The sequence below is a fragment of the Cynocephalus volans genome, chromosome 1 (assembly GCF_027409185.1).
Source record: "Cynocephalus volans isolate mCynVol1 chromosome 1, mCynVol1.pri, whole genome shotgun sequence".
NCBI lineage: Eukaryota > Metazoa > Chordata > Mammalia > Dermoptera > Cynocephalidae > Cynocephalus > Cynocephalus volans.
The window spans coordinates 221,812,138-221,839,401 of NC_084460.1; the positions used below are offsets into that span (position 1 = coordinate 221,812,138).

Sequence of the window (27,264 nt, forward strand, 5' to 3'; positions counted from 1 at the left end):
TAGTTATCAACATCATCAGTTGATGTGAAACAAAAATTAAATTACGTCTCTTCTCTTAAATCCTAAAACAGCTTACAAGAAATTCCCTTTTATGATGATTTTAGCCAATCTGTCATAAAATCCACGTTGAAAAAACAAAGGCCAAAAGTAGTTAAGACAATCAAAAAGAAGAAAAACAAGATGAGGGGATTTGCATTACCACCTATAAAGGCCACTGACATTGTGGTATTGGTGCAGCGATAGAGAAAGAGAACAGTGTAGAACAGAAAAGCACAGGCTTCATATGAGGCTTCATATGAGGAAACATACTGTATAAAGAAAGTGTTGCAAAATAGTAGAGAAAGAATAGACATTCAATAAATGGTGATTAGACAATTGATTATTACCTATTGTCAACTGATTATCCAATTAAATCCCTCCTTGGATGCTATACAAAGATCAAGTTCTGGTGGATTAAAGACCTAAATGTGAAAATGAGAACTTTACAAACTAGAATATAGATTATTCACATAATCAATGAAGATTTGTAGAGAATGTATAGAACTCTGGAAATCAATAAGAAAAGTAATCCTACAGAATAATAAGCAACAGAGCAGGCAATTTATAGGGGAAAAAAACAAAACAATGATCAAGAAACATGAAAAGATGCTCAACTTCCCTAGCAATGAAACTGAAATAAAATGAAAACATCTTACTTCACACCCATCAAATGGGCATAAATTTAAAAATCTGACATTCCCCAGCATTAGTGAGGATGTGGAACAACAGGAATTTCGCTTCTCCTGCTGATAAGAGTGAAATCTTCAACAAACTATTGAAAGGGTGATTTTGCAATATCTAATATTTTGCAACTTTGCATGAGCTACACTTCTAAAGAGCAATTCTCTTTCAAGACAGAATCCCTAGAGAATCTCTCACTCATGAACACAAGGAAACATGGATAAAACTTTCAATGCAGAGTTGTCTGAACAGCAAAAAATTGGAAACAACTTCATGTCCATCAATAAGAGAACAAATAATGTGGTATATTCAAACAGTAGAATACCACATAGCTATTAAAATTAACAAATTAGAGCTACAAACATCAAATTAATAACTCTCACACACAAAAAAAGCTGAATAAGTTTCAGAATGACAAAAAACACACTATTTTCATGAAGTTTAAAAACATGCAAAACAATATGTACAGTACATTTGTATGTGTAGTACTGTATATATATTATAAAATGAAATTTCTATCTATTGGGAAAATGTTTAACTCTGAAAAAGAATGGGATCAGCTAGATGCTAAAAATACTAGAGGATTTCAACTGTATCTTGAATGTTCTCTTAAAACAAAAAGAATCAAGTATCAAATTAGGAGTTGACATAGCTGGCTGGCAGAACTGGAAGTTTACATCTGTACCTTATGCTCAGAATATTTCATGGTTTAAAACAACTACAAAATATATTAATTAAAATTAGTAACTATCTGATGGCATTAGGATTTCTGGTATACTACAAGAAAAATAAAGTACAGAAAAAAAATGATGTAGTGAGACTGGAAAAATTCGTACAGAATGTAAGGAAATGCCATCTTCCCTTTTAACACTAACCAGTAAGTCTTCCTACCATGGCTCTGTTCTCCATATTTCACTTTCCCCTTGGAATTGTCTAAGAACAGCTGCCCCAAGCAGGCCCCACCTCAGGAGCCCTGTAACCCCTTTAAAGACTGGAGCCCCAATGCCCAGCAGCAGGAGTGTGGATATGTGGATAATTTCTGTTTTCCCCTCAGAACATCTTCAAAGAAATCTCATTATACAAAACAAAAAATGAATCCAGATCTGAAGAAATCCAATAAAATGTTTAAAGGGTTTATAATTTCTGACTCCAAGATAGGAACTTGCCAGACTTCCTTACTTCCTAGCCTTTAGCCTGCTTCCATTTGATGAATCACATATTATTATCAACTCGAGTGCCTCCCTAGACACGCTGACCTATCACAGCTTTTGTCAGAGGCTGAAAAAAGGCTTTCTTTCCACATATCAGAAAGACTGCTCACCCTCCAGTGAGACTCTGCACCTACCTACCAAATGGAGTTTCATCTTTAAAGGCCCTTAATTATAAAATGGCCATATCACACATATAACTAAGAAGTGGTTACTTCCTGCTGGTAGAAGTGCTGTAAAAGGGAGAGGGAGAGGACAGTGTCAACAACATTACAGAGAAAGCTCCTCCTACCTAAAGGTTTTTGTTTTCTCTTCAGGAAAGAGACTGTTTTAAATAATGGAGAATGTAAAGCATCTCAGGTATTCCTAGCACCATATTTATCACAGTATATTACAATTATCTTTTTATGTGTGTGCAAGTATGTGTCCTCCGTTAGGCTGAGAGTTCCTCGAGGGCAGAAACTCATAGTTTATTCATTTCTGTGTCCCCAGACCTTAACACAATGCCTGACTCATAGTAATCTTTCAATGCCTGTTTGTTGAATGAAGAGTGAACAAATGTATGACAAAGAAAAAAATAATAACAATAATCCGATTGAATCAAGAATAGATGAAAAAGACAATGACACTGTAAAGGAACATTCCTGTAGACATCTTAAGTCAAATAACTTTTTTCTAAACTATATGTTTAGGGCCAATTTGAACTCAGTATTCCATTCCACTTTTTCTAATTCCATTCACTTGTCTAGAAGAAGTTACAGGTGAGCCTCAATCAAATTCTCTTTCACCCTTAAAAATGCCTTTTGGATATTGAATTCAGTCACACAAGCTAAAAAATAAGTACCTGAAGCTTTGGTTGATGGCTTTGCCCATGAATTAATCTATACACTGCAATGTTTTGTTTTGTTTTGTTTTTTTTGTCTGAATAGCAGTGCCTCTTTTACTATAGTGGTACTATACTGTGATACACTCACCAATGCAGGGACCTCCGAGGGGAAGGTTTAGAAAAGCAAAACAGGCAAAGCAACACAGCCTACCTCTGTCTGAACAGCTCTCAGTCAGAAAACAATGAGCTTCCAGAAAAGATTTCCCTTGAAGAAAGAGTCCACAGTTTTTAAGTTTTAAAACCGTTTGTCTTATTCTATTTTGCCCCTTCTGTTTATTTCATTAGAATAAAATGATAGTCTTCACAACAGCAATAAAAAGTACAGGCCTCACAAAGGTGTTCAAAAGCAGAGGCTGAGCCTCTGCTTGATGCTTCCTAAATTTATGCCTGTCTCCAATGTCCATCTACCAAGAAAAAACTTGAACGAAATAACGGAAATAAATATTTGAAGACTACTTATTTGAAGACTCTCTCAGGGTCAAGATACAATTTGACTCACATATTTGACTTTTGAACACGGTTTTGGGATTACATAACATTCCAAAATAGGGCACTTTCTAGAATCTCCTCATAATTACAAAATTTTAACTGTAAAACAGGTGGCTCACTGCTAAGATGTGCAGTATTCTGTGTGACTCAGGCAGTTTCCTGCCATGCCTCTTTTCAAGTCCTAAAGTCTACCTAAGGTTCTGTTAACTACCGCTACAGAAATGTTTTCTTAGCAAGTTTGTTTTACTGTTATTCTAGTGACCGAAAGAAGTTTATATCCCGTTCATCGTTTTCTCACTCTGTAGTCAACTGAGAGACCAGTGCTCTTATGATCCCAACAAATAAAACATTAGTTCTTCTGGACTGTTTTGAGATTCTAGACTTTTCCTTTTCCACTCTAAAAACATCCCGTAAACCTGCGAGGAGTTAACACCTTCACAACTGTAAATAAATCTTGAAGCTGTGCTATCAGGACTTGGATGCGTGTGTATATAAGCAACGGAAAATAAATTTTTCCTATTCAATGGGGGCAAGTCGAGGTCTCTAGTGTTGGGCTGCCTTAGACAGCAGCGTCTCCACTTCTACATCATCTTCAAAGGCGAGTTGGGGGTAAACAGTCCTAGAGAAAACAGGAAGTTTGATCAACTCCGCAAAAACTTCATTAGTCCAGTCTCTAGCGAGCCTCAGGCTCTTCTCTATTCCTGAACTTTGTGGCGAGAGCAGCCCTTTGGGGGTCGCCAACCCGAGGCAGGAAAGAGGCAAGTTCCCAGGCTGCGAGCGACGCACTGAGATTACCCCCAGAAAAAAATCTCGACGCCGCGACGGCGGCGGCACCGCCCCTTCCCTCCCTTGGCTTAGTTTCCCAGTCCCCTGAGTAGCCACCGCCCACTTTGTAGCTGGACAAACAGCGGTCCAAGGCCGGGCACAGCACTCACCGACGTCTTGTTCGAAGAGGTTGGCGGTGAATAGAGGCATCTCGCCGGCTCCCGAGCCTTAGTCGCTGCGGTCTGGTTGAGGCCGGGCAGCTGCTCCCCGCGAGGCTCCCCGGTGTCGCGGCCTCCTAGACGGCTCGGTTCCGGCCGTCGTCTCCGCACTTCCGCCGCTGCACCTGCCCGTCTCCCGCCTGACAGGCCGGTTCCCAGTCCGCGCCCCGCCCCTGGGCTCCGCCCCCAACTCCACTCCCGGGGCGGGGTCCTGCTGGCCAAGGGCATCCTCCCAGCTCCCTTGTCGCCGTCGCCCTCCTGGAGGAGAAGACAACTCTTGTCCCAGGTCCCCGCAGGAGTCAGGCGGCCGCTATGGCCACCTTTCCATCCCTAGGACCCCGATAAGCCACGGAGCCGGGGACCTTCCGGGCCGGAAGTTGTTGCGCCTGGAACGAGGCGGCGCTGGAGGTCCGGAAGCTGCAGGCTGGCGGCTTTGCTGCAGGATGCGCGGTCGCTCGGGATTTTTTGCGCTGGGCAACCGACTCTTACGGCCGCGTTCTTCTCACTTATTTAGTTTGTTCATGGGCTGCGAGTCTCGTCCCTGTCCGCCGTGGGCCTGCGGCTGCGTGCGCAGCACGGTCCCGTTGCCCTGGAAACGGAGCCACCGCCACAGAGATGGCTTTGAGAGTCTGCGAAGGGGACCTGGCTGTGCTCTCTGGCGCTTACGGTTTTTGCACCCTCCTCGGCACCCACTGCGAAGCCGACCGGAATAACCACCCCGGAAAGAGGTGGTCGAAGTAACTGTGGCTCTGTGGGTACTCGTAACTTTTCGCGTGCCACGCTGTCCTTCCATAAATACACTGCTCGACTCTGGGAATTCGAAGATGAGTGAGGCACGCTTCCTGTCTTCGACTTGCTGAGAGTTTTATAAAGGCTGTGCGCAACATACGTGACAGTGTAAATGTCGTTTGGGGTTACAAAGAGTCCTATACTCAAATTCCCATTGAAGCCAACCAGGTATTTGAATGAATGTAAAAGTGCAAGCACCCTTCCCACGCACACATTCCCTATCCTTCATAACCCTGATTTATTTTTTTCCACAGCATTTATCACTTTCTAGTGTATCTATGTTGCCTGTCTTCCCTCAATAGAATATAAACTCCGTGGTGATTTTTGTTTTGTTTTGTTTCACTTCTACATCCCCAGCGTCTAAAACAGTTTCTAGAAAGTAGTAGGTGCTCAGTAAATACTTTTCGAATCAAGCCAAGACTTTTGAACTGAACAGCGCATATCTAAAGATGGCAGGTGATAGTAAACTTCAGCCATTTGTTAAAGTGTGGGCCCTACTAGGACTTTTCATTCTTCAACGATTTTTAAGTGTTAGGCGTTACTTCAACATTTTAAACAATGGACCAAACAAAACCATTTTACAACCCCTAGTATAAAGAGCTGATGCTGTAGAAGAGAGAGCTCTTACACATGGAATAATTCAGAAAGGTGGTTGCATTTTATACTATAAAGTTAGGTGCACAAATGAGAAAGAAATATTTGCAGGTAAAGGGGCTGTTTTTCAAAAAACGTTGAACCTAGGATGTTAAAGATATGTCTGGAGATTTGCTAGATGGATTTGTTTAGGATTAAGCCTTAGTGTTTGAATGGAAAACAAGGCTAGCTAGAGATGAGAAAACAGATTCAGAAGAGCCTTTGTAGAACAAGCTAAGAAAATTTAATTTTAGCATATAAGGCACTGGATACTTATTTAAGGATGTTGAGCAGCAGAGTAGTATAATAAAAAGAGTTCTTGGAATATAATCTGACATCAGTGTGCATGATGCATATGACAAAGCAGACCCAGATAGTCACAACAGTTTAGGAAGCAATTGAAGTACCTGAGAGCCATAAGAGGAGATATTTTAGAGGAGCTTGTATTAAGAGCAGAAGGTTGAGGATTAGCCTTTGGAAGACGTTCATATTTTAAAGAGACTGTTTGCTCCTCTTTAATGACAAGCATGCTCTGTCTATAGGTATTTACCTTTGTGTGTATATACTCAGTCTCTTCGTGAGTTCCTCCAGCTAACAAAGTTTTTGATAGTCACTAAGAACCAGACCCTGTGTTAGAAACAAGATGACACAGAGATCTTGTGTTGTTACTTCTCCTAACGAAGTAATTGAGCAATTGAAAGACGTTTGTCAGTATAGCCCACAAATTGTGTATGCAAACAAATTCAACTTTTTCATTTTTCTGTAATACAACTTCTTTTGAGCCCCTGTCTCCCTGATGACAGAAAATAATCTTAACAATTTCAGTTAAATTTAGTCTCTTTAGAGTTTTCTTGGTCATTTGGATTTACACCAACAAATTTATGATATCAACCTCAGACCACTTTCCCTACACCTACACAGGCTCCATCCCCAGGTATGTTCTTCTGATTCTACAGTACATCTTTGGTGAATAACCCTTTTTGTTTCAAAACAGGGACAGTGCTTTCCCCATCAGGCCATGATGAAACTTTGCCATGATTATTGGTTTAGAAACACTGGAGGGGGTTGTGGTAAATTTTGAGAAGAGGAAGAATCATCTTGGAAGGCATCCTCCACGGGTGAGACTTCTACATGGTCTTCAAGCAGAGGGAGGCCGCTGTCCTCTAGTAAAGGGGTGTGCACCACTTCTGTGTACAGAGCATCAAGGTAAATCCATCAGCTCAAAGTTCTCAAGGATATCCACCCATATATCTCCATCCTGGGTCTCAGGGTCTCATTTCTTCCCCGTCAGGGCTTCAACTTTAGTGTAAGGAGACATGTTGTGAGTTATGAATTCAAACTTCTTTTAAATTCTGCTACTCTCACAATCAAGTCCTGAGTCTGATTTTTTTTTTTTTGTCTGCCACAATATCTGTCCCTCTTGTTACAGTAAATAAAGGTTTCTTTCTTGCTCTGTCTCTGGATGAGTGGTATATGATTTTTTATGGCTTTCCAAAGCATTTGGTTTGAGTAATTTTCTTTTTAAATAAACTTTTTATGTGGAATAATTTTAGATTTACAAAAAAGTTGCAAAGATAGTACGGAAAATTCTTAATTACTCCTCACCCAGTTTCTCCCACTGTTAACTCTTACATTTCCATGGCACATTAGCCCAAACTAAGAAACTGGCATTGGTTCACTGCTATTTCCTAAGTTCCAGACTTTCTTTGGATTTTACCAGCATTTACTTTAATGTCCTCTTTCTTTTCCAGGATCCAATCCAGGTTAGTCAGGGATCCCCAAGACCACTCCCAAGTTTGATGATTCGCTACAGGGCTCACAGGACTCAGCATATAGTTGTACTCATGGCTGTGAATTATTACAGTGAAAGGATACAAAGCAAAATCATCAAAGGGGAAAAGGCAGATAGGGTGAAGTCTGGAGGAAACCAGGCTGAGAGTTTTTAATTCTTAGACTTGTCCACTCTGAGCGTCCAGTAATTTGTCAGTTATAGCTCAGGTTTTCCTACTGCAGCCAGTAGGAAAGTTTCTGCTTTCTGAGGAAGTTTCTGCTCATGAGTTTCTGCTCTAGTAAATTGTGATTCTCTGTATGCACCTGTCTGACTCTCCAATTTGGGGGGCAGTGGTTTGCCCTGTGACCTCAGTTATCTGATGGATCTAAGAAGAGTTGTTGACTTTCAGTTTGTTTGGCTTTTTTTCCTCTGTAGATGGGAGTGATGACTTCTAAGTTCTTTTCATGTCAGACCAGAAACCAGAAGTCAGCTCTCTTTTTCTATCTCTTTTCTGTCATAAGTGCCACAATGTTCTGGACCGACATACTAGAAACTATGGAATAAGCTCTGACTCTGCTCCTGTTTTGCCAGGTTTTTTAACCTAATTTTTTCACTTCTTTCTTCAACTTTGTTTTTGCTCTTTTTTCCTCCTCTCTTTTGGCATTGCCTCCACAAAGCACAGGCTCTCGTTTCCTTTATGCCTTCCAATTTTTCCCCTTGATAAAAGAGCACCCAATATAGGGGTAAGAAGGGGCTGGAATCTACTTCATGCTCCATTAACTAATTTAAGGAGCCCATAGGACTGCATCCTTCCCAGAGAAGAAGCCTCTTTCTTCCAATTGTCCAAAGACATCTTAAGGGCTAGCCTAGCCCTTCACACACAACCTACATAATTATCCTAAAATACCACCTTTGTGGTTTTATTCCCTTATTTGAGAACCTACTGGATTTTGCCTGTCATAAAAAGTTCAAGCTGGGGTGTGACTATTTCTGGTGAATGACTTATTCCTCCCTACCTAGCAACCTTTTTTTCCCATGGCTTAAAGCATTGGTTTCTGGAGTCAGATGAAATTTCAAATCACATGACTTTGGACAAATACTTCAGTTCTAGGAACCTTGATTTTCTTATATATAAGTATGCACTTCATAAGGATGCTGTGAAGATTAAATAGGATAATGAGAGTTTTTCATATAGTAAGTACTCAGTGCTTACTATAACACTTATAATAGAACTTTTTTGCAATGATGGATGTGTTTTATATTTGTGTTGTTCAGTACAAATAGCCACTAGCCACATGTGACTATTGATCACTTGAAATGTGGCTACTGCAACTGAGAAACTGAATTTTAAATTTTATTTCATTTTAATTAAATTTAAATAGCCACGTGTGGCTAGTGGCTAGCATAATAGACAGAGCAGCTCTACACAACATTGTGAAAATCAGTTGAAGGAGAAGTAGAAGTGTCGTCTGTCTGTATTACTTGTGCTTTATCTTATAATATTTCACTTTACAAAAGTGCATGCTTTCTTCTTTTATCTTTCTTCATCTTTACCTCTTTTCATTGTTTACGTCTGGAAATTTAAGACCCAATGCAACAACTCATCTTCTCCAGAAGTATTCTTCAGTTGGTCCCAATCTACATGCCTTCCACTTCTCTGAAACTTTCATTGAACATACGGTCAACATTATACTATTTAGTACTTAATATTCCTCTAACCTATCTTTTATGATAGTTGTAACTTCCCAAGAACACAATATCAGGATCTGTGTGGGTCTTTTTTTAATTCTATGTCCTCTTCCAAAACCAATTACACCATTATTTAGAATACTGTAAACACTGTTTGTCTTGCCAAAATTCCTATTTTAAAATCTAATTCCCAGTATTTGGAAGTGGGGACCTTGGAAGGTAATTCGGTCATGAGAGTGGATCCATCATGAATGGAATTATGCCCTTATAAGAAGAGGCCAGAGTCCTCTCTTGTTCTTCTTTCACCATGTGGGGAAACAGTGAGAAGTTGGGAGTTTGTAACTGGAAGAGAGCTAGACCATGCTGGCACTCTGATCTTAGTAATTCTAGGCTCCAGAACTGTGAGAAATAAATTTCTGTTGTTTATATACCACCCAGTCTATGGTACTTTGTTATAGCAGCCTAAACAAGCTGAAACACACAAATTTACCCTGTGGTTGATTGATTATGTGTCCATTACTTCTCTGATTCATTCCTCTTGCTTCTGATCTCTACCACCATTCTCCAGAAGTTGGCTGAAAAGAACAAAGAAGCTCCCAATCAAATATCCGATAAATATCTGATAAATAAATGCTTGAACTTTTTCTTTTCTACATTTGTGTTATCTTATCTCCTCCATTCCTGCACAATGAATAAAAGCACTTTTTCAGGGGCTTTACACTTTTCACATTTTATTTAGTAAATATTGGGTGCCTACTATGTGCAAAATACTAGTGGTAGGAGAAGGGTTGATAGGGCATAAAAATGATAAATCATTGCCCTCAATGAGTTATATTCAAATGGGGAAATAGGCAATGTATAAAAATAATCAGTAGAAAAGAGTACACAGGAAAAATGGAAATTCCAAGTGTTGACTGAGTATAGACCAATGGTATTTTGGTGTGTACCCATTAAAAATATTTTAGTTGCCTAGTTGAGGATAGTTAGCCTGACAAATTTGGTGTTGGGAATGCTTTTGATTGTAATTGAGAAACATTATCTCTAACTAAATTCTTGAAAATTGGATAGATTGAATTCTTAGCAAAAATAAAATGAGAATCTATGTATGGAACATCCAGAAAAAGTCATTTTGGAAATTAGCTTATGAAAAAGGTAATAGGAAAGTAAAGGATAAACAGAAGTGATCATAAAATTTACTGGTCATATTAAAAGGGTTAGAGAAGAAAAAAGATGTACAGAGTTAGGAAATTCTGTGTGGGCACATGTGCATATGTGTGTTAAAGAGAAATACTACTATAAGGAAGTTTATCGTTCAAGCCCACAGCTTCGAAAGCCTAGCTTCACAGGACTCCTAGCAGAACTGGTTGATTCTATTCAGTTACTCTTTTTACTAGCAATACAGTTCAAGAGTGGTATAATTTGTATGTATAGATTAGCTTAATTTTTACTTCATAATTTACTTAAAACCAGAGGATTATTTTATTTGTTCATTTTCCTTTGTCATCATCATTACCATGCTCTGCTCAGTAGGTGGCGGCATTGCTTCACTCCCGGAATCAACTGAATGGCCTTAACTGAAACAGGTAACAAATTTTAAGACAAATTTCAGAGACCTAATTTCACCAAAATTAGAAATATTGCCATTTCTGTCTACCTTACAAAGTCATACACCATTATAAGTGCCTATTATATGCTAAGTTTCTCTATATCCTACATTTACAGTTTAATAAAAATCATTTGTTGAATATTTTGCCAATGAATGTCAATAAACCAGAATGTGCCATTTTAAAAAGTAATATTCACTTAATCTTCATCACCAGGATGTAATAAATTGTCTCCTTTTTAGTTTTGATGAAATATATGTATTTATACTTAATTTTGTGTGTGTTAGTCATTCAACAAATGTTTATTATGTCTACTAGGACAAGAACTCCCTGAATCTCTGCAGAGATGTAGAAAGAAGAGCAGTTATCTAGGTGGGGCACTAAAGACAGATAATAATCCAAATCACACAACATGCATTTGAGATTAAAAGCATCACTTTAAGGCAACATATAGCCAATTTATGCATGCTATAAATTAATTTTTAGTTGTCCTAAAGTTTACCTCTTTTAGTTCTAAAGAGTGTGTCCTAATTTTAGTATTCAGAATTTATTCAGTATCTGTGCTCATCTTAGCTGTATCCTTCTAAGACCCTATCTTCCTTTTTAAACTTTTTTCCCGACATCAGATCTGCCAGCATTTTCTTTTTGCTTTCTTACAGGATTTTTTCAGATTCCAAGAGCCTATCTTTTAAAATTTTTCTTTTTCTAAAATAAAGAAGATTCATTTTTAAAAATAACTGTCTTTATCCCTCTTCCAGTTTGGGTTCCCTTTTTTGTTTGTTTGTTTGCTTGTTTTTGTTGTTTGGTGTGTGTGTGTGTGAGAGAGAGAGAGAGAGATGTTTTATTTACAGGGACGGGTTCCCTTTTTTTTATCCTTTTTCATAATCACTGTGGCATTAAAGTGAAACATTCTAAGTAGAGGTGTAACTTGGTTTTGTACCAGGTAGGATTATATTTCTGGTTTTGGTTTCCACTAATTTCCTGAGGATACTGAGTGCGAACCAATAACTTTAGGAAACTGATTTCAAAATTGTAAGATACCTTTCTTGGACATAATTGATATATAACTGCCCAACCCAGAATATTATACATGTAGTTTAGGTTGCTTTTTTTTCAAATGTATTCTCTTTTTCTTACTTTAGTTGAAGTTTATCTATTCTTACTAGTCAAGGGAAATTGTCAATTCAAAAAGCACTGTCAAGATTTGTATAAAGAAAAAGAAACCACGCTTGTTTCAGGGATTCACCATGTTTTCCAGAAGTATATTTACATTTTTAACAAGATATTTTATAAGCCTCAGCTTCAACATGAAGGCAAAATGTCCTAAGAGGCTTAAAGTTTTATTTACCCCCCCCCAAAATTATATATAATGTCAAATAATACCTCTCTCAAGTACCAAATAGAATGACTTCATTTTCTTTGTATTACCCATAATTGGCTCAGTGGATGTGCAAACAAATGTTATTTGAACAAATGCATCTGAATAGTCTTGGTGTCCTAAACCAATTCAATTCCATCCATAGGCAGGGCCTCAGGTGCCCTATTGAAAGCCCCTGTGGCTACCCTCAAGCCCCATGAGGAATTTTTCCTTCCTGCTTTCTTTTAGGAACCTGCTTGTTCTATTCCATGTCTCTGGTTTCCTGCTTGTGCCTCGTTCCCTGCATCCTCCTCTCTGCTTGGCACTTCAGTTAGCAACAAATTCAACAATCATTCACACAACTTCAACCCTTCTCCTGGTATGTTCTAGCTTTGCTGTCAGGTCTGTGTTTCAGGTTTTCCTGGGCATCAAATTCTGTTACCCCTGCACATTAACCCAGCCCTGGCTTACTAAGCACTCAATCAGGGAGGGAAATTCGGGAAATACGTATGAATGAGAGAATGAACAAGCACGCCTTAAACAATAAAGATTATAAACAACTTTAGTAGTTTAAGTAGTTACAGGACTAAAAATAGAAAGGGGGATCCATAATGATGATGTGCACAATTTTAAAAAAGAATAAGGGAAGGGGAAATTGTAATTATCATAGGGTCAATATAATAAATGAGGGCACATCAGATTTACTGTAGGTCTCCTTCCTAGAGACACCAATGCAATCACTATAGGAAAAGATGAGGGCCTGGAATTGAAAGTTGGGGAGAGGCATTTTATTCTATTTATTACTATACTAGGTTAAACTGCCTAATTCAATGAGTCAAATAATAAATTTAAACATTTGGATACTAAAGTGGAAATGCCATCAATAGCAAGTGATATTGTTGAACTGCATGACAAACAAATGTGGTGGATCTTTCTCACACATTAAGGTATTTAAGACTCTTAAAATACTGTGTTTAACAATTGCAGATAGATCTATCATATGACCCAGCTATCCCACTGCTGGGAATATACCCAGAGGAATGGAAATCATCAAGTCGAAAGTATACCTGTTCCCCAATATTCATTGCAGCACTCTTACAATAGCCAAGAGTTGGAACCAGCCCAAATGTCCATCATCTGATGAGTGGATACGGAAAATGTGGTATATCTACACAATGGAATACTACTCAGCTATAAAAAAGAATGAAATACTGCCATTTGCAACGACATGGATGGACCTTGAGAGAATTATATAAAGTGAAACAAGTCAGGCACAGAAAGAGAAATACCACATGTTCTCACTTATTGGTGGGAGATAAAAATAAATAAATAAATTCACACACACACACACACACACACACAAAACCGGGGGGAAGAAGACAAAACAATTACAATTCCTTGAAGTTGACACAACAAGCATACAGAAAGGACATTGTTGGGTGGGAGGGGGAGAGGGAGGAGGGAGGGAGGTTTCGGTAATAGGCCACAATAATCAACCACATTGTATATCGACAAAATAAATTTAAAATAAATAAATAAACAAACAAAAAAACTGTGTTTAAGATTTTTAAATAAAGAAGACATTTAGAAACTGTGAAGGTTAATTCTGGGTGTCAACTTGATTAGAGGAAGGAATGCCAAGAACTCTGGAAAAGGTATCTTTTTAGCTGTGTCCATGAGGGTGTTTCCAGCAGATATTAGTATAAGAGCCTGAGTGGACTGGGTGGGAAAGACCCACCCTCAGTGTGGGTGGGAACCATCCAATCCGCTGGGGGCCTGGAGAGAATGAAAGAGAAAATAGGTGAAGCTCTCTCTATCCGCTGGAGCTGGGATACACTCCTCTCCCATCCGTGGACATCAGAGCTTGAGACTCTTAAGCTTTTGGGTTGCAGGACTCACACCAAGGGCAGCATCATTTTCCCTGGTTTTGAGGCCTTTGGACTTGAACTGAGCCATGCTACCGGCATCCAGTTTGCAGGTGGCCTGTCGTGGGACTTTTCTTCACAATCGTGTGAGCTAATTCCCCTGATAAATTCCCTCTCATATATTTATAACATATCCTATTGATTCTGTCTCTCCGGAGAACCCCGATTAATACAGAAAACAAAACAGAATACTTGCTTTTCTATAAAACCATCTTCTGAAAGCTGTGGATATATTTTTATGGTTCTAGTTATGGGGTACCTCAACAAGGCCATAATGACTCTTGAAAAATTCTATAAGGTATTATCACATTGATAACAGTGTTGGGGCTAGCTGTTTGAGAACTAGTCAATTTTAAGGCTCTAAATTTTAAATGGTAGGTGCTAGGAAGGAGTGTGATAGTTTATAAACTTTAGCTCACACATATATGGCACTATTTTTCTAAACACTCACTTTATTTTATTTGCTTATCATAAAAATTTAGTAAAAGACACCATCATTTTAAAATAAGCACCATATAAACTATTAAGGGAATCAATAAAGTGATAATATACCTTTTAACAAAGCCTTAATGTATTATAAATGAGGGAGATTCCTTTGTAGTTTATAAGACTTACATTTAAGACAGTGAGCATAATTTGACAATTAATATAAATGTAATATAGAGAATAATAAACTTAAGACACTTTTTTTTTTAACCCAAAATGGTAGAGTCCTCAAAGTTAAGCAATTTCAAAGAATATTAAGATCAATGTGCAGGTAATATATACATAATGAGCTGTTAAGAGAAAATAGAGGACAATATTTCCCATGGTTCAAAACTTAGATGCTGAAAAGAAATGTCACATGGCATTAAATAAACTGCTGTATTATTCTGTATAAGTACCGCGCGCTAACCGATTGCGCCACTGGAGCTCCTACTGCTGTATTATTCTAAATATCCTGTATGGGAGACTTAATCCACTACCAAGTTACTATTTTAGGACTAACCTTTAGTCATAAGATTAAATCTTCCATATTCCACATAATCAAAATGAAAACAACATTTGCTTCCCAAGTTCATTAGTACACTCGCAGAATCCAGGCCTACGTCTTATTAGAGAAATGGCAAAATGAACCTTAAATGTAATAAATGAGTGACTTTACCACACAAACACTCAACACGTGTGTTCCCTGTTCTTGCTCCAATTAGAAAATAAATTGTTCATGATCTTCATAAAGGGATCTGGATGTTTAAACAATGGCACATGAAAAAAATATGTTCCTTCTTTAGCAAGTCCCCAAATACCTTTTTTTTAAGCCTATTGACTACATCTAATCTAACTGTAGTGTAAATCAGGCTATGATATTGAGTCAGAGCTAAAGAAAGGACAGTTTCTAAATACTACAGTATAATCTTGTGGTTGATGGTTTTTAGTTATAATGCCATTTATGAGGTGTTAATATTTGTTTCATAATAATCTTTCAAATAGACTCATTTAGACAAATCAAAGGAAGTTGAAATGGCTTTCCAGCTTTTTTAAGCAAAGATTTACATGACGTGCAAGGCAATGAAAAAACTTAGTGTTTAGATATTTTTCGCAAATGATCTTAACATTCTTAAGACACACAAGGAGAGGGGAACACAGAAGAGGCTCTTTAAAATGTTGATAATTTTATACATGACACAATCACGTATAAAAGATTTCAAATCACTGAAAACAATGCGACTCAAAAGACTTTAAAGCCATAATTCTACACACATGTATACAAGGTCTACAATAATCAAAGCCTCATGTCTGTTTCACCCTTCCCACAACTGAAGGAAAGTTGAGGAAAAATCTGAGGACATGTGCAAGAGCCAGTATGACCAGAAGCAAATGTGATCTGAGAAACAAGTGCAGACTCTAGCTAAGAAGACAAGCACAGCACCAAAGGAACAATAATAGACAGCCATGCAGTACAGAAGGAAAGATAACAGAAAGAAGACCAGTCAAAAAGTCAAGAGTCAAGGAGATGAACAGCAGGCTGGCAAGCCAGTACAAGACAAGACAGAGCAAGAATGATAAGGCTCATTCCTGGGAGATGGCTGCAGGTTTCTACGCATAGTGTGAAGATAGACACTCTGGAAGATATGAACAATATTAAACAGTATAAAGTGAGGTTGCTGATCATGAGAAATAAACAATGTAGTTGGAAAGAAATAGTTTACACCCACGGAAAGTTAAATAACATATGACAATAATTCAAATGGTATTGCAATGCAATGTATGATTGGTTAAATACCAAGTTATTAGACAGGGAAGGCTTCAAAGTAGAGAGAAGCTTTGAGCTCAGTCTGATGGATGAGAAGAGTTCAAAGGGATTAACAGAATTAATAAAAAGGAAGAGTTTAGAAATAGATCTGGTACATTATGGGAAAGTAATTAAACCAACCCAAAGGACATATTAATCATGTATTTTTATTTTCTATGTTTTATGATTCTTTGACATCTTGGGGACTGTAGCTAATTCCTAGAAATAGCAAACAACTTGACTTTGATCATGCCTTTTTTCCCCTAAGTAATAGACTTTAATTTTATAGCAGTTTTAGGTTTACAGAGAAACTGAGCAGAAAGTACAGACAGTTTTCATATACTACCCCCACAACACACATACACAGTTTCTCCTGTTATTAACATGTTACATTAATTTGGCACATTTGTTCAGCATGCCTTTGATATGCAAACTAATCAATCCCAAGTCCACACCACCTCCTGCCTCCTTTTATCAGACTCCTGCAGTCCTGTCCTAAATTACCCCAGGGTCTGGTACTGAACAATTAGAGAACACCCCTATAGCTCAGAGCCTGCTAAAATTATTCAAGCTATCCGATCCTAAGCTTGCTCAGCTCCTTACCCTGACTTACCCATTCCTTCCCCTGAAAACCACAATAAAAGCTTTTGCTTATGTGTTCCCCTTGCTTTTCCTGCCTCCTGGTGCTTCCCCATATGGCCCTGAATGGAATGGCATGCACCCTCCTCTTGGCAGCTAAAAGTAACAAACTATCTTGTCAATGGCGGTTGTCTCCTGATCTGTTGGACTCAGTATACCTGAATAAAAACAAAATCCCAGGGACATTTTAAAACAAGAGGTGTGGAGGGTATGTATAGAACAGTGGTTCTTAAAATCCAGTCCGAGGAACCCTGGTGTATCTGAGACCCTTCAGAGAGTTTACAGAATCAAAATCATGTACAAGTAAAAGATCCTCTCAGAATGCAAAATAGCCAAATGGATTTTAATATAACAGTATGAAAAGACCATTGATACGGTTTCAGATTGCTCATTGCACCTAACTTTTGAGAAACTACCACTCGTCAAATATTGGTGGTGTATCATAGAAGAATATCTACAATAAATCAACAGTTAATCTTTAAAGCTTCTAAAATGTCTCCTTTAAGTGGTACAAAACTATGCTATCTACCCTAAGTGAAGTACAAAACTATGTTATCTACCCTAAGTGAATCATCATGCAGTATATGTAGGTATTGAAACAACACATCATTGCCCACAAAGATGTATAAGTAAATGTCAAAATTAAAAGAAAATTTGTCCCCCTTTTCCAACTACATATCTGGAAGAGGCCAGGTTTTCTTCATATAATTGAATGTATTTACAACATATTGAATGCAGAAGCAGATACGAAAATTCAGCTGTTTTTTATTAAGCCAGATATTAAAGAGATTTGCATGACTGTAAAAGAGTGACACTCTTTTCATGAAATTTGTTTAATATATAATATTTTTCATAAAAACTGTGTTATTCATAACATGTAATATGATTATTATTATTTTTAAATGAATCAATAAGCAAATATTTTCAATGTTTTTCGGTTTTAATTTCAAATATGATAAATACCAATAGATGTAACCTACATAAAAGAAAGCTCCTTGGAAGCCTCAATAATTATTACAAACGAAAAGAAATCCTGACACCAAAATTTTGAGAACAGCTGTTATAAAAGAATAACAACAGATAAAACTGGAAAGGCAATGAAGAGCCAAGCTGTGAAGCCACTTGAATTGTAGGCTAAAATAGAGATTTTTATCATGGAAATAATGGAATTTTGAGAAGAGAGACGATATGATGAAGAAGAACTTTTTACGAAGAAAACTCTGGTATATGTGTTTTTGTCTGTAGGTCATCTGAAAAAGGCATATGTGTCTGTTTCGATGTTTTGGTGGTAGAGGAGGCAGTGTCTGAGGCAGAGAAACCAGGCAGGAAACTAACGGAAATCCACAGACAGAAGGTAGTCAGGGTCTTAATGAGGAGTACGTAAGGGAATGGAAATAATAGCCAGTATTTGCAAAAATTTGTTGAGTGTTTACTATGTGCCAGGCACTTTGCAAAGCACTTAATATGGATTATTTCATTATCTTCTCAACAATTTGTTGACTTTTATAAATTGCATTTTAAAGATGAGGATACTAAAGCACAAAGAGACTAATGGAAGACAGCAATAAGGAATGAAACTGAGATTTGAACCCAGACAGTCTGACTGCAGAACTTGAATAGAAGAGTCGGTGCAGCATAAATGAAGCATCATTTCAGGCACTGGGTGACTGTGACAGATGCCTTCAGTGACCGCCCTGATCCAGTTACTGGATGGTGCACCCATCCCCCCACTACTGTGGGTATTAGCTGCTACTGGCTCACAGCTGCACCCTTTGTCTGGGGGTGTTGCCATTGGCTGACAGGAGATGATTAGGAGGCCTGGGAGGTTACTGGTGATGGCCATGGCCAATAAGTCGTGGTGCAGCTGTGTAATAAACAGCCCCACCCTCTTCCTCGGGGCAGAAAAACCTATGTTGCTGTTCCCCTTGCTCCATGCTCCAGGGTTCCCTGCGTGGCCAGGCTGAGGCTGAGACCGGACATCTCCTAAAGTGACACCCTTGACTCACTTCTTCCCCTGTCCTCACTCCTGTACAGTGTCTCAGGAAAGCACTGTCTCAGTAAACCAATTGCACATAAATCCCCTTCTCAGGTTCTATTTCCACAAACCTGAGGGAGACACTGAGAATATTTGTTTTAAAATGCCTTTTGGAATTCCATTCTTTTTGTGGGTCTCAATCATTATAGCTTTCTTTGAGATGAATCTTTAATGTTGTCCCTCATTAACTTGATTTTTTTAGGCATCCAGATACCTTCAGAAACTCATTAACAGTAAGATCTGAGGTGGGGGTTTTAAATTCATTCCAAATCACAACTCCACTTAGAACTTTTAATGCTCCCCCCCCCCCATCAAGCCACTATGGTCACTCTACTCTTCCCTTAGCAGGACAGAATCACCTTGAAGACAGGAACCTTCATTCTTAATCTTTTTATTTCCCCAGCACCTAGCATGGTATTCTGTACTTAGGAGGTGGACAGCAAATGTATTAAATAAAAAGAAAAAAATCTAAGAATTTATTAAATCATTTTACTAGAATTTTTTTTAAAGACTTTGTTTTTTTAGAGTAGTTTTAGATTCACAGAAAAATTGAGCAGAAGGTACAGAGATTTCCCATATTCCCCCTGCCCTCACACATATGACCTCTCCACTGTCAACATCCCCCAGCAGAGTGATTCATTTATTCCAACTGATGAACCTACATTGACTCATCATTATCACCCAAAATCCTTAGTTTACATAAGGGTTCGCTCCTGATGTTGTACATTGTATAGGTTTGGACAAATGTATAATGACACGAACCCACAATTATAGTATCATACAGAGTAGTTTTACTGCTCTAAAAATTCTCTGTGCTCTACCTATTCATTCCCTCCCCTATCAACCTCTGACAATCACTGATTTTGCTATCTCTATAGTTTTGAATTTTCCAGAATGTCATATAATTGGAATCATATAGTATGTGGACTTTTCAGATTTGCTTCTTTAACTTAGTAATACGCACTTAAGATTCCTCAATGTCTTTTCATGGCTTGATAGTTTATTTCTTTACATTATGATCTCTATATTGAAGAATATTCTGAGAATCTAATGTAATCGTACTCTTTCATGTAGGTGAGACTCACCTGGGGGAGCTTAACAAAAATGCAGGTTGAAAGTCCCATCCTTTCCACCCTCCCTGCCCAGGATTTTGATATAGTAGGGCTGAGGTAAAGTTAGAAATCTGCATTTTTAGCAACACCACAGGAGATTTTAATGACCCCATGAGGTCACTGGGCCACATTTTGAAAAACACTGCTTTAAGATACACTTGACATGAGGTGCCTATTAAAAAAAACAGACAAGATTTGAGATCTAAGAGGCACAGCCTTCTCTCACAATCATGAATATTATCTCCTCTCCATAGCTATCATTACAGGAAGTACAGACCAATCTAACAATCTCAGAACATTTTCAGACTTGCCAAGTTTTACTGAGATTACTTTGCTAGTAAACACGGGAACAATGAAAACCATAATGTTTCTGACAAGTCTGGTATTTAAATATGTGTTCAACATCCTATACAGTATCATTAGTTGTCTTCCAACATGCTATTAGTACCCTAGGGGCCTTGGTTACCCCACCACACATGACCACAGTGATTTGTACAGCCTTCAGGCACTTCGCCTTGCCATCCTTCAAAACAGAAATACAGTAATGAATGCTTTTGAAGTGCCTCCAAAGTAAATGACCTCTGCCACCTAGAAAGCACTATTAAAGTGATGTCTGCTCTGGGAAATTGCACACCTGCAACACTGTAAATCCATTAGTGACTGTGGTGACCATGAAAAAAGCAAGAGGTTCTGAACTGCCTCAAAGGGACTAGTTCTCCATGCTGAAAATTGTGATTTACAAGGACCTGTGCTGTGAGGGATGTCTGAAAGGCTTATGACAGACTCATCCCCAGCTTATTCACAATCTTACTTGCCTTTAGGAACAACCGTAAAAAGACTAAGTTAGCTCAGCTGTGGCATAGCCACAATAATGGGAAAAAGCTCTTTCACCCTCTTGTCCATAAACGTGTAGTGTTGCACCGGGGCATTTTTACTTGCATCAATTGTTACTAAATTTTAAGAGCCTATTCAGCTAACATTTCTTCTTAAAATATGACTTTGAAACATAAGATATGGAAAAGTTTCTCTCCCAGCACGGAGGAATAAACTCCTAATAGACTGAATCCCTCAGATAAAGTAAAAAGCCAACTACCTGAGGGCTCTGGAGAGTAAACAAAAGGCAGCAAATTTTGGACAGAAATTAAAACTTGGAAGATTTGACCAGCATGGGGTAAGTTTCCCATTTTTTCGCAGTGTGGCTCCAAGGGTAGACTGCAAATGAAGCATGGTATGAGCAGCTAAAACTCTGACAGAAAACCAACCATCTTTTTGGCCTGAGGAACTAGGGGACAGAGCCTGGGGTAACAAAGGCTTCCAGAGAGTGAGACAGAAATCTCAGAAAGGAAGGAGCCTAAGAAAGAGAACCCCAAATCCTAGGGTTTTTTTGGTTTTTTTTGGCGGCCGGCTGGTACAGGGATCTGAACCCCTTGACCCTGGTGTTGTAACACCATGCTCTAACCAACTGAGCTAACCAGACAGCCCCAAATTCCTATGTGTAAACTCTGCCCAAGGTTGACATCTGAACAACACATACATAGGGCAGACTGCAAGCAGTTCACCTAAAATTAAAGATCTAAATGGAGACTTGAGGGCTTTTTTTGGTATCCTGCTAAAAAAAAAAAAAAAAAAAAAAAAGCAAAAACAAACAACCCCCCCCCACTCTCAATACTCTTTGGAGAAATGTGAAAGAATCCAGAATCCAGAATTCATAACAGAACATTTACAACATCAACATCTAGTACACAATTCAAATTTCTTGACATTTAATGAATTTGGAAAATGAAACTTATTGTTAAGGGAAAAAATAATCAACAAAGGCCAACCCCAGATGACCCATATGTTGAAAAATAGATAAAGACTTTAAAGCACCTATTGTAACTATACTCGATGATATAAAGAAAAACATGATTATAATGAAAGGAGAAACTCTCAGGAGAGAAATAGAAACTATAAAAAGAACAAGGTGGATATTCTAGAGCTGAAGAATTTTTAATATTTGAAATAAAAATTTCACTGGATGGGCTTAATAGCAGAATGGAGATGACAGAATAAAGAGTCAGGGAATGTAAACATAGATCAATGGAAATTATTCTGTCTGAAGAACTGAGAGGAGAAAGAATAAAAATAAAAGGAAGAAAACCACAGGGATCTGTGAACAATATCAGGCAGTCTAGCATAGAATAATTAATAAATAAAAGTTGACAAAATTAAAGGGGAAAATAGACAATTCCACTATTATATATATATATATATATATATATATATATATTTTTTTTTTTTTTTTTTTTTTTTGTCGTTTTTTCGTGACCGGCACTCAGCCAGTGAGTGCACCGGTCAGTCCTATATAGGATCCGAACCCGCGGCGGGAGGGTCGCCGCGCTCCCAGCGCAGCACTCTACCAAGTGCGCCACGGGCTCGGCCCGGACAATTCCACTATTATAGTTGGAGATTTTAACATTCCTCTCCCAGAAATTAATAGAACAAGAAAAAAAAAAATCACTAGAGACATAATGATTTGAACATCACTGTTAACCACCTTGATCTAAATGACAGCATTGAATGCTTATCTTAGAATGGAAAAAAGGTCTAAAATCAATGGCCAAGTTTACACCTAAGAAGGTAGAAAAAGAAGAGCAAATTAATATAAAGGGAAAGAAAACTTAAAAGGACAGTATGAGAAGGAAAATTTACAAGCCAATATCATTCAAGAATTGAAATGCAAGTGGTTACCAAAGACTAGGGAAGTGGGGAGTGGAGAGAAAATAGGAAGAGGTTGGCCAACGGGTACAAAATTCGATTAGATAGGAGGACTAAGCTCTGAAATTCTATTGCACAGTAGGGTGACTATGGTTAACAATTAAGTTTTCTATGTTACGCAATAGCTAGAGGAAAATTTTTTGAATGTTTTCACCACGAAGAAATAATAAATGCAAGATATGATGGATACATTAACTACCCTGACTTGATCATTATGCAACATATATATGTATCAAAACATCAGATTGTACCCCGTAAGTATGTATAATTACAACGTGTCAATTTAAATTTTTAAAAATTGAAATGAAAAACCCTAAACAAACTATTAACAAATTGAGTCCAGCTAAGAAAAGGATGCATCCTTACAAAATTGAGTTTTACTCCAGGAATACAAAGTTTAATTTACAATTTAACAATTAAAAGAAGAAAAATCATATAATTATGAGTGCAAAAAGAACATCAGACAAAACAACATTTACTCATGATAAAACTCTTAGAAAACTAGGGAGAGAATAGAACTTTCTAAATTTAACAAAGAGTATGTATAAAATAAAATACAAATTTTATTTGTAAAACAATGAAAATTTACTCTTGAGATCAGGAAAATGGCAAGGATATCACAATAGTTATTCTATTCAACAGTGTACTAGACCTCCTAGGCAAAGCAAAAAGGCAGAAAGAAAAAGAATAGAGATGAAAAGAAATTTCATTATTTTGCAAGTGATATGATTGTCTACATAAAAAATCGAAAGGAATTTATAAATTAATTATTAGAATTAATTTCTTTAATTTGGCAAGGTTGATAGGTAACAGCAGTATTTATAAATTACATTTCTATAAACCATCAATGAATGGTTCAAAAATGAAATTTTTAAAAAATAATATTTATAACAGAATCAAAAATATTAAGTACCTAAAAATAAATGCAAGAATAGAGTCATAAGATCTTTAAGATAAAATTATAAAATTTTATTTAGAGACATAAAAGAAAGACCTACATTAATGGAGAGTTGTCATGTTAATGGTTGAAACACTCAATATTGTAAAGATGCTATTTCTCCCAAAATTGCTCTATAGGTTTAATACAATTTCAGTCAATATTTCATGGTATTTTTTTGTAGAATTTGAACAAACTAATACTAAAATTTATATGGGAGAGCACAGCTCAGTAATAACCAAGATCCTTCTGAAGACAATGAATAAGGTGGACAACTTAAGCTCCCAGTTATAAAACTATTTTGTGAAGTTATAGTAATTAAAATGGTGTGGTATTTGCACAGTGATAGGCAAAAAATACAGGTGGGCAGAATTGAGAGCCCAGAAATAGATTCTTGCAAATATAGATATTTGATGCTTGAATGAGTGTATCTTGCAAATGAGCAAGGAAAGAACAGCCTTGCAATAAATGGTGCTGGGACGATTGGATAACCATAGGGAAAAAATGAAATTGTAACCCATACTTTGCAACATACACACAAAACATATGGATTTGAGACCTAATAAAAAAAGAATACAATCAAGCTTTTAGAAGATAATATTGAATATCTTTGTGGAATTATAGTGAAGAAAGATTTCTTCAACAAAACAGAAAAGTGTAAAAAATAAAGAAAAAAATAATGAACCAACTAATTTAAGTTAAGAACTTTTATTCATCATAGGACACCATTAAGAGAGTGAAAAGACAAACTAAAACCTGGGAGAAGATGATTGCAGTACATACTTGTATAACCAATAAAAGATTAGTCCAGAATGTAAAAAGAGGGACTAGCCAGTTAGCTCAGTTGGTTAGAATATGGTGCTGATTTCACCAAGGTCCAGGGTTCAATCCCTGCACCAGACAGCTGCCAAACCAAACGAAACAAACAAAAATGTAAAAAGAATTCCTGTGACTTCAATAAGAAAAATACAAACATTCCAGTAGAAGGATGATCAAAATAAATGACCAGAAATTTCACCAAGATGAAGCAGAAATAGCCCATAAACATATAAAAAGTTGTTCATATCTTTTGGACATCATCATGGACATTCAAAATAAAACCAGCATGAAACCATTTTGTTTACCAGATTGAAAACGTAGATCACTAACCTAATTTATTACTTCCCCAGATCCATTCCTTGTGATTCAACCACTTTGGTTTTCATTAGAAATTCAACATTGTCTTCAATTCCCTTCCTCATAAATAAATGAGAAGAAATTCATTTCATACAATGATTCTTGCTGCCTCCCTTGTGCTTACCTGTTCTTGATTGCTAAGTGGAAAAAGTGATGCCAGTACATCAGGATGACTTCTTTCTTTCTACTTTTAACCTTATCTCCAGATTTATTTCTAAGCTGATGGTATTTTCATATTTAAGCTTAACACCTATATCAACAATAAGCACTTAATAAAGTTATGTTTATTACTTAGTTATGATTCTTCTAATATACTGGGAGGCTACCCAAGTGACCTCTTAAGCAGAACACATGTGCCAAGATTTTGCCTGAAATACGTTCCCCATGTAAGTCTGAAATATTTTTTTTCTTTGAGAGGGAACAGCTTTTTAAAAAGTACAAAGATTCATAGAGGGACAACTTCGGGTCACTGTCATCATAATGTGAATTCATTCATCAGAGATTTTCTTTGAAAACAGAAAGTATGGTAGCAAGGAGTCTAAAATGGACTTGAGGTAAAGGAGGTGTAGGCAATGAAAGGAGGGAAAGGGAATCCAGAAGTAAGTGTGGAAACTACAGCAGAGTACAAACTTCACAATTTGTTCAGCCCTACTGCCGAGTTCTACTTTAATGTACTGCTTTGTCTCTCCTAATAATCTCCATGAAAATATTCCAGATGAAATAAGTCAAAAGACATCTCAAGCGGTAACTTTATTTGGGAAAACAGAGGTGGGTTGCCAGGATATAGATTCCTCTGGGGAGAAAATGCTGGAATCTCCAGGCACTATTGTTTTACAAACTTTTTTTTTTTTTTTTTTTCTTTTTCGTGACCGGCACTCAGCCAGTGAGTGTACCGGCCATTCCTATATAGGATCCGAACCTGCGGCCGCTGGGAGCGTCGCCGCGCTCCCAGCGCAGCACCCTCCCGAGTGCGCCACAGGCTCGGCCCTTTACAAACTTTTTGACAATATTTTATGTTTAATCAATAAGAACAGTTCCTGGTCTTTGTTAGCCAAACAGTATCCAAATTCTTTTCTACAGAGAAACCTCTTTCTGATATGCTTATATTGTTTACTGAAAGAGTAAACAATTTTGGACACAAGGTAATGATTGTAGTGGCATGTACATTTGATGATACACTAAGACCTTAAAAAAGAACCTTGGTTCAGGTCCCTTAAAAGAGATTACTCCTGGTAGATCAAGGAACCCTGATTATAGACTCTAAGTCTCTGCATGGCTTGGTCTTCTGTTCTGGCTCTTAACACAGGTTACTTTCTTCCATATATACATATGTTCTTCAAATGTTAAGTGAATTGGTTTCCACTTTGCAATTTTATTTTAAAATACAAACCTACATCACACAGCTGCATGTGAAAAATCAGACCAGGATTGTATATCATAAAAAGCAATTCTGAAGTTTCATATTTATTTCATAATATACACCAATGAATCAAAGTTAAACCATCTGTCATTTTCAAAAAAACATTCATGTCCATTTTTATATTGCATTCAGAACAAAAAATACAAGACTTATGATTTAACCTGCCCACAGCAAGTCATAATATTGAAAACGTAAGTCTCAGTATTAATGCTAACTTTATAGCTAGCTTGGAACAAAGTCTGAATACATTAACAGAAGGGTGTTTCTTGGTGTTCGTACCTATGACAAGCTGGTTCTGACCCTAGTCATTAGAAGCACAATACGTTTCCAAACATTCAGCTGAACTTTTAAGTAAAAAGCTAAAATCACCAACTCATTTTCTATCACTAAGTTTATAGGCAATAAAGTAAGTTAAATTAAAACTCTTTTTGGTTAGTGTAGTTGGTTGGAGTACAGCCTTATAACACCAAGGTCACAAGTTCGGATCCCTGTACAGAAAAAAAAAAAAAAAAAGGAGTTATATATTTACCTTCACCCTCTCTCCACCATGCGAGGGTACAAATAGAAGTCAGCAATCTACAACCCTGAAGAGGGCCTTCACCAGAACCTGAACAGGCTGGCACCCTGCTCTTGCACTTCCAGTCTCCAGAACTGTGAGAAATATTTGTTGATTTTAAGTCAAAATATAAAAAATAAGTTAAAACTCTTTTTTACTAAAATTACATGTATTTATTTTCTTTAAGTGTAATCCCAAGTAAATACAGACTCCCTCACCTCTCCCCCTCAGATTTTGCTTTATTTAGACTAACTTTCAAGACATATGACATGTACTATTATCACTTTTTGCACAAAAGATATCAGA

General features: G+C 37.4%; 1 protein-coding gene across 2 annotated transcripts in view; it reads right to left on the reverse strand.

Annotated features, from left to right (window-relative positions):
- STAM2 (signal transducing adaptor molecule 2) overlaps window positions 1-4,383 on the reverse strand; it is a 49,207-nt gene extending 44,824 nt beyond the window's left edge. For both annotated transcript variants that reach the window (XM_063093517.1, XM_063093509.1), the window contains exon 1: window positions 4,239-4,383. In XM_063093517.1, coding sequence (XP_062949587.1) covers window positions 4,239-4,278 — 40 coding nt within the window. In that variant the 5' untranslated portion in view covers window positions 4,279-4,383. The remainder of the gene's footprint in view (window positions 1-4,238) is intronic.
- Window positions 4,384-27,264: the final 22,881 nt, after the last annotated feature.